Source organism: Salvelinus sp. IW2-2015, unplaced genomic scaffold, assembly GCF_002910315.2.
Source record: "Salvelinus sp. IW2-2015 unplaced genomic scaffold, ASM291031v2 Un_scaffold5572, whole genome shotgun sequence".
Classification (NCBI taxonomy): Eukaryota; Metazoa; Chordata; class Actinopteri; order Salmoniformes; family Salmonidae; genus Salvelinus; species Salvelinus sp. IW2-2015.
Genome location: NW_019946837.1, coordinates 14,453 through 22,849, shown reverse-complemented (window position 1 = coordinate 22,849; position 8,397 = coordinate 14,453). Strand labels below are relative to the sequence as shown.

Sequence of the window (8,397 nt, the reverse complement as noted above, 5' to 3'; positions counted from 1 at the left end):
TGCAGTTCTCTGTGATCAAGTATATCTCTTATTAACTGAACGATTCGTTGATTTAGTCTGTCATATACACCGAGTGGACAAAACATTAGGAACACCTGCACTTTCCATGACACAGACTGACCAGGTGAATCCAGGTGAAAGATATGATCCCTTATTGATGTCACGTGTTAAATCCACTTTAAAATCAGTGTAGATGAAGGTGAGGAGACGGGATAAAGAATGATTTTTAAGCCTTGAGACATGGATTGTGTGTGTGTGTGTGTGTGCCGTTCAGAGGGTGAATGGGGAAAAAACGTAAGTGCCTTTGAACGAGGTATTGGAGTCAACAGCATCTACAAGGTGTTTTCACCACCTTGTAGAGTCCATGCCTCTGATGAACTGAGGCTGTCCTGAGGGCTAAAGGGGGTAGGAAGGTGTTCTTTAATGTTTTGTACACTCAGTGTGTGTGTGTGTGTGTGTGTATATACACAATATTGCTGTTTTTCTATTCATCCAACATTAATTCTCTCGTGTTTAACAACTGATGACAACAGCAGACCAACAGTCTTTCCCGTCATTCGATGTCTTCAATCAATGATCCTTTCTCTCTATCACACACACACACACCACACACACACACACACACACCACACACACACACACACACACACACACCACCACACACACACACACACACACACACGCAACCACACACACACACACACACACACGTACACATGTACCACAACCACCCACACCACTCTTCTCTCATTCATGATAACCATTTCTAAGTCCCTTTCACAACATTGATACAAGATACGTGGTACACATTGCACATCAACTGTACATGGTGAGGAAGCCATTGACCAGGAGTTACCTCCAATACTTCTTGGGGGCGATGTTGCCAGTAGATACTGGACATAGTCTGTCAGAGTGTAGAACATCCTCAGCTGTCCGTCAAATCCATCTGTCCAGGGGTTGGAGATAGAAGAGGAAACTTCCTCTCTCTGTCCTTCTTCTGTTTCTCTACCCACTCCGTCCCCCTGAGGCCCTGGAGACATGGGCAGGACGTGTTCAGTGTTGCTAGCTCTTCCCCATCTTGTGCGATCAGCTCGTCACAGATCTTGGTTAGCTCTTCGATCTCTTTGTTCTTTTAAGGAAGAGAAACAAACCAGGAGGTTATTTAACATCCCTCTGAAAAGCTTAAGGAGACGTGGCTCCATTCGGTCATGTTTAGACTGAAGACTTCATCTTGTTTTTGGCGCAGATGGCTAACATAGTCTTGTAGCATGCAGGACACCTGGGTTTTGAATGCAGTCTTTCACACACATAACGTGTGTGTGTGTGTTTGAGAGATTGTACCTTTTGTTCCAGGGTTCTCTCCAGTGAGTCCACCTTCATGTCTCTCCTTCACTTTCCTGAGAGAGGCCTGGTACGCTGCTGTTTCCTGACGAGCCCTCATCTCACCTGGGCAATGTCAGAGTTCGCCCTGGGCATTAGGAGAGAGACACAGACTTTATGGCACCATTTCCACTGAGCATTCACCCTAGTGTTTTACCAAAAAAGGCTCAGACTTTTTTGTTTCTATCTGTTTGGGCCGGCACCCACGTATCACTGGGCCATGGCTCCGGCTACCTGCTCTGAACTTGGAGCCAAGGCCCCGTCCTACCTCTCTGACTTGGGGCCATGGCTCCGGCCTACCTGCTCTGACTTGGAGCCAAGGCCCCGTCTCTGCTCTGACTTGGGGCATGGCGTCCGGCCTACCTGCTCTCATTGGGCCATGGCTCCGGCCTACCTGCTCTGACTTGGAGCCGGCACCCACGTATCACTGGGCCATGGCTCCGGCCTACCTGCTCTGACTTGGGCCATGGCTCCGGCCTACCTGCTCTGACTTGGAGCCATGCTCCGGCCTACCTGCTCTGACTAAAGGCTCCGGCCTACCTGCTCTGACTTGGAGCCAAGTCTCCGGCTACCTGCTCTGACTAAGTTCCGGCCTGCCTGCTCTGACTTGGAGCCATGGCCCAGGCCTACCTGCTCTGACTTGGAGCCAAGCTCCGGCCGACCTGCTCTGACTGGAGCCAGTCTCCGGCCTACCTGCTCTTGACTTGGGGCCAAGTCTCCGGCCTACCTGCTCTGACTTGGAGCAAGGCAAGGCCCTTGGTCACTTTCAGCGATCATTTACATCACAATGGCTAACCGTGAACTTAAACACCTTCTCACAAAGCAACAGTCTTGAATGATACAGACGTTTTTGATTTGCTTTGCCCAAGTTTTTCAGTGTTACACTCCTGATGAAAACACAAACACCAGAGACACATTAACACACTGGAACCCCTGGGTTTAGATCTATCTAGATGAAAAACACTGGTAAACCCCTGGTTTAGATCTGTCTAGATGGAAAAACACTGGTAAACCCCTGGTTTAGAATCTGTCTAGATGGAAAAACACTGGTAAACCCCTGGTTCAGATCTGTCTAGATGGAAAAACACTGGTAAACCCTGGTTTAGATCTATCTAGATGGAAAAACACTGGTAAACCCTGGTTTAGATCTGTCTAGATGGAAAAACACTGGTAAACCCCTGGTTTAGATCTGTCTAGATGAAAAACACTGATAACCCCTGTTTAGATCTGTCTAGATGGAAAAACATCTGGTAAACCCCTGGTTTAGATCTATCTAGATGAGAAAACACTGGTAAACCCTGGTTTAGACTGTCTAGATGGGAAAACAATGGTAAACCCTGGTTTATCTATCTAGATGGAAAAACATGGTAAACCCTGGTTTAGATCTGTCTAGATGGAAAAACACTGGTAAACCCCTGGTTTAGATCTATCTAGATGGAAAACACCTGGTAAACCCTGGTTTAGATCTGTCTAGATGGAAAAACACTGGTAAACCCCTGGTTTAGATCTGGTTTAGATCTGTCTAGATGGAAAAACACTGGTAAACCCCTGGTTTAGATCTGTCTAGATGGAAAAACACCAGACGTTATCTCGTCAGCTTTTATCAACAAATGAACTGAAGCCAAGTGGCAAGGGAAAAAGACATCAGAGAAGGAAGAAACCTAGAGAGGAACCAGACTCAGCGGGGAGGGAGGTCCATTAGGTCTCAACTCACCTGTCTAGTTTCTCCAGAGGGGAGGGAGGTCCATCAGGACTCACTCTGTCTAGTTTCTCCAGAGGGGAGGGAGGTCCATCAGGACTCACCTGTCTAGGTTTCTCCAGAGGGGAGGGAGGTCCATCAGGACTCACCTGTCTAGTTTCTCCTCTGCATGGATCTTCAGGGCTCACCTGTCTAGTTTCTCCTCTGCATGGATCTTCAGGGCTCACCTGTCTAGTTTCTCCTCTGCATGGATCTTCAGGGCTACCTGTCTAGTTTCTCCTCTGCATGGATCTTCAGGGCTCACTGTCTAGTTTCTCCTCTGCATGGATCTTCAGGGCATGGTATCGTTGTTCCTCTTTCCTCACCCGGGACAGGTACTCTGAGCACACCTCTTCACACCTCCTCATTCTGATGGGGAGCCACACAGCCAGAAAGAGAGAACACTGATTTAGGGTTTTAGTAAACTATCACTATAACACACACACAGAGAGACTGTGTTTGAATGGTAACACACACACACACACACAGAGAGAGACTGTGTTTGAATGGTAACACACACAGCAGAGGGACTGTGTTTGAATGGTACACACACAGAGAGACAGTGTTTGAATGGTAACACACACACACACACACAGAAAGACTGTGTTTGAATTGTAACACACACAGAGAGACAGTGGTTTGAATGGTAACACACACACACACCACCACACACACACAACACACAACAGAAAGACTGTGTTTGAATGGTAAAAACACACCACACACACACACACACACACACACACAGAGACAGTGTTTGAATGGTAACACATAGAGAGACAGTGTTTTGAATGGGTCTGATATGAGATGCCCCCAAACAGACACATGTTATCCTACGTTACAGTACACTGAGTTCTTATGGATCCCTGTGGGGAGATCCACAGATCGCGTTGCTAAGCATCTGACCGTTACCAAACTGAGCCATCCAGACCCCAAAGGCAGGAGCTTACAAAGGACGCACATCAAATAACCGACTGAGTACATGACACTACAATAATAATGACTTGGAATACGTCATGATCGACAGTGACGAACAGCCTTCGGTAAGTGTGTGTATGCAGTCGTCAGAAGCGTGTCTGTGCTCCCCCCCCCTCCCCCTACCTTGCGGTAGCCTCGAGGACGTCCTTCAGCTTCTCGTATCGTCTGAACAGTTCGGCCAGACTTTTCTCTACTGAGTTGAGGTCTGAAAGAGCCTGGTCCTTCTCTATGATCAGCTGCTGGATGGTTGTGGGTGAGACAGAGACATATCCTCTGCTCATCGTCTGGTGGAGGGAGGACACAGAAAGAGAGAGAAAGAGAGAGAGAGGACAGACAGAGACATGAGATGGAGGGACGAAGGATGGAGACATGAGAGAGAATGGAGGGAGGATAGAGGGAGGTTAGAGAGGGGTGGAGGGAGGATAGAGAGAGGAGAGGAGAGGGAGGATAGAAGAGGAGAGAGGAGGATAGAGAGGGAGAGGAGGATAGGAGAGAGGAGAGGACGGATAGAGAGAGGAGAGGGAGGATAGAGAGGGAGAGGAGGGATAGAGAGGGAGAGGGAGGATAGAGAGAGGAGAGGGAGTGTTAGAGAGAGAGAGGGAGGAAGAGAGGATGGAGGGAGGATAGAGGGATGTAGGGAGGATAGAGAGAGAAAGAAGAGGGAGGATATAGAGAGGAGAGAGATGGAGGGAGGATAGAGAGAGGAGAGGGAGGATAGAGATATAGAGGAGAGGGAGGACAGAGATGAGATGGTGGTCCTGATACTGCACACACAAATACAAAGACACTAAAACATGCACGCACACACACAAATGTGTATATCGACACACACACACACAGAAATATGTATATCGACACACACACGCACACATGCTTACATATACACACGCACGCCCTGTTTATACCTGGTTTTTACATGTATCCTTTGTCGTAATCTTGTCCAGATTTTGATTGTGCCCACATTTTCCTAACAGATGTAGATGATTAAAAGACTAATTGTGATCAGATCTTCCTGACCGCCTCCGGAGGTAGTCAGCCAATCATTGTGTCTGGACATCTTACAAGAGTATCATTTGTATACAGAGGGACCTAGAAATCTGGTCACAATGCGGACACGGTAGACGGATATATATTAGAGCCATTTTTAATACCACGTGTAAACATGTTCTAGAACATGTGGGCACAATCAGAACGCGGACAAGATCAGGACTAAGGATGCATGTTAGCGCCAAGTATAAATGAGGCAAAACAGAGACACACTGGTAACTACATTCATTGAGAAATTGTAGAGAATGGATTTGACATCAATAAAATAAAAAAACAGAGTATGTTTCTACTGCTAACGTCTTCCTACGTTAGTTAATGACGCCTGCATTAGGGACATTGTGGCACGAAGGCAATGTTGATAAACCTTGTGTTTCTGTGTGAAGCATGCGGACAGAACAAACACGGAACGGTGAGCGAAATGAACGAGGCCATTGATACACAGGGGTGGAAAAAGTACCCAATTGTCATACTTGAGTAAAAGTAAAGATACCTTAATAGAAAATGACTAGAGTAAAAGTGAAAGTCACCCTGTAAAATACTACTTGAGTAAAAGTCTAAAAGTATTTGGTTTTAAATATTCTTAAGTATCAAAAGTAAAAGTATAAATMATTTCAAATTCCTTATATTAAGCAAACCAGACGGCACCATTTKCTTGTTTTTATTTATGGATAGCCAGAGGTACGCTCCAGCACTCAGACATAGTTTATAAAGGAAGCATTTGTGTTTAGTGAGTCCTCCAGATCAGAGGCAGTAGGGATGACAAGGGATGTTCTCTGTTTAGTGAGTCCTCCAGATCAGAGGCAGTAGGGATGACCAGGGATGTTCTCTGTTTAGTGAGTCCTCCAGATCAGAGGCAGTAGGGATGACCAGGGATGTTCTCTGCACAAGTACTCCAGCACTTGGATTAAAGTTATAAATGCCTATGAGTTTAAGTGCAGACTATCATGTTTAATTTGGGTATTTTCATTCATATCGGTTGGCCTTTCTTGTACATAGTCCCCCCATTTTAAGGGACCAAAAGTATTGGGACAAATGTACTTATATGTTTATTAAGGTAGTCAAAAGTGAAGTATTTGGTCCCATATTCCCATAGCACGCAATGATTACATCAAGCCTGTGACTCTACGAACGTGTTGGATGCATTTGCGTTTGTTTTGCTTGTGTTTCAGATTATTTTGTGCCCAATAGAAATTAATGGTAAATAATTTATCGTGCCATTTTGTAGCCACTTTTATTGTAAATAAGAATAGAATACATTTATAAACACTTCTACATTAATGTGGATGCTACCATGATAACGGATAATCCTGAATGAATCGTGAATAACGATGAGTGAGAAAGTTACAGACGCACATTTATCATACCCACCCAAAAATGCTAACCTTCCCTTTTATTGTAATGGCGAGAAGTTAGCATGTCTGGGGGGTATGATATAAAATGCTAACCTCTCCTGTTATTGTAATGGTGAGAGGTTAGCATGTCTTGGGGGTATGATATAAAATGCTAACCTCTCCTGTTATAGTAATGGCGAGAGGTTAGCATGTCTTGGGTTATGATATAAAATGCTAACTCTCCTGTTATTGTAATGGTGAGAGGTTAGCATGTCTTGGGGGTATGATATAATGCTAACCTTCCCTGTTATTGTAATGGTGAGAGGTTAGCATGTCTTGGCGTTATGATATAAAATGCCTAAACTCCCCTGTTATTGTAATGGTGAGAGGTTAGCATGTCTTGGGGTATGATATAAAATGCTAACCTCCCCTGTTATTGTAATGGTGAGAGGTTAGCATGTCTTGCGGGTATGGTATAAAATGCTAACCTCCCTGTTATTGTAATGGTGAGAGGTTAGCATGTCTTGGGGTTATGATATAAATGCTAACCTCTCCTGTTATTTGTAATGGTGAGAGGTTAGCATGTCTTGGGGGATGATATAAAATGCTAACCTTCCCTGTTATTGTAATGGTGAGAGGTTAGCATGTCTTGGCGTTATGATATAAAATGCTAAACTCCCCTGTTATTGTAATGGTGAGAGGTTAGCATGTCTTGGCGGTATGATATAAAAATGCTAACCTCCCCTGTTATTGTAATGGTGAGAGGTTAGCATGTCTTGCGGGTATGATATTAAAATGCTAACCTCCCCGTTATTGTAATGGTGAGAGGTTAGCAGTTTTTAGGGTATGATATAAAATGCTAACTCCCCTGTTATTGTAATGGTAGAGGTTAGCATGTCTTGGGGGTATGATATAAATATGCTAACCTCCCCTGTTATTGTCATGGTGAGAGATAGCATGTTTTAGGGGTATGATATAAAAGCTAACCTCCCCTGTTATTGTAATGGTGAGAGGTTAGCATGTCTTGGGGGTATGATATAAAATGCTAACCTCCCCTGTTATTATCATGGTGAGAGATTAGCATGTCTTGGGGGTATGATATAAAATGCTAACCTCCCCTGTTATTGTCATGGTGAGAGATAGCATGTCTAGGGGTATGTTATAAAATGCTAACCTCTCCTGTTATTGTAATGGTGAGAGGTTAGCATGTCTTGGGGGTATGATATAAAATGCCAACCTCCCCTGTTATTGTAATGGTGAGAGGTTAGCATGTTTTAGGGGTATGATATAAAATGCTAACCTCCCCTGTTATTGTAATGGTGAGAGAGATTAGCATGTCTTGGGGTATGATATAAATGCTAACCTCCCCTGTTATTGTCATGGTGAGAGATTAGCATGTCTTGGGGTATGATGTATAAAATGCTAACCTCCCCTGTTATTGTCATGGTAGAGGTTAGCATGTCTTAGGGGTATGATATTTGCACGTCTGTAACTATCTTATCCGTGTTCATGGTAACAATCATATTCACGTAGCAGCAAGTAAAATACAATAGTCGTTTTTGGGGTATCTTAATTTACTATTTATATATATATATATATATTTTTTTTTAATACATTTTAATTTTAACCCCTTTTTCACCCCAATTTCGTGTATCCAATTGTTAGTAATTACTATCTTGTCTCATCGCTACAACTCCCGTACGGGCTCGGGAGAGACGAAGGTCGAAAGCCATGCGTCCCTCCGAACACAACCCAACCAAGCCGCACTGCTTCTTAACACAGCGCGCGCTCCAACCCCGGAAGCCAGCCCGCACCAATGTGTCGGAGGAAACACCGTGCACCTGGCAACCTTGGTTAGCGCGCACTGCGCCCGGCCCGCCGTAGCGGTCCGCTGGTGCGCGATGAGACAAGGATATCCCTACC

The 8,397-nt window shown here is 44.8% G+C and overlaps 1 protein-coding gene and 1 long non-coding RNA gene across 3 annotated transcripts in view; both read right to left on the bottom strand.

Moving 5' to 3' along the window:
- Positions 1 to 749: 749 nt before the first annotated feature.
- Positions 750 to 3,354, bottom strand: LOC139026712 (uncharacterized). 2 transcript variants are annotated; one of them, XR_011478627.1, is made up of 3 exons: positions 3,229 to 3,354; positions 1,342 to 1,468; positions 750 to 1,129 (listed from the first exon to the last, which is right to left on the bottom strand). It is a non-coding gene; the product is annotated as an uncharacterized lncRNA (long non-coding RNA). The 2 variants fall into 2 exon arrangements; XR_011478628.1 differs by lacking the exon at positions 3,229 to 3,354 and adding an exon at positions 3,095 to 3,109.
- Positions 3,355 to 3,372: 18 nt separating this feature from the next.
- Positions 3,373 to 8,397, bottom strand: part of LOC112078355 (transforming acidic coiled-coil-containing protein 2-like) — a 13,486-nt gene continuing 8,461 nt past the window's right edge. Inside the window, exons 4-6 of the mRNA XM_070442029.1 lie at positions 4,220 to 4,380; positions 3,966 to 4,063; positions 3,373 to 3,487 (exon numbers count right to left, since the gene is read on the bottom strand). Coding sequence (XP_070298130.1) covers positions 3,373 to 3,487; positions 3,966 to 4,063; positions 4,220 to 4,380 — 374 coding nt within the window. The remainder of the gene's footprint in view (positions 3,488 to 3,965; positions 4,064 to 4,219; positions 4,381 to 8,397) is intronic.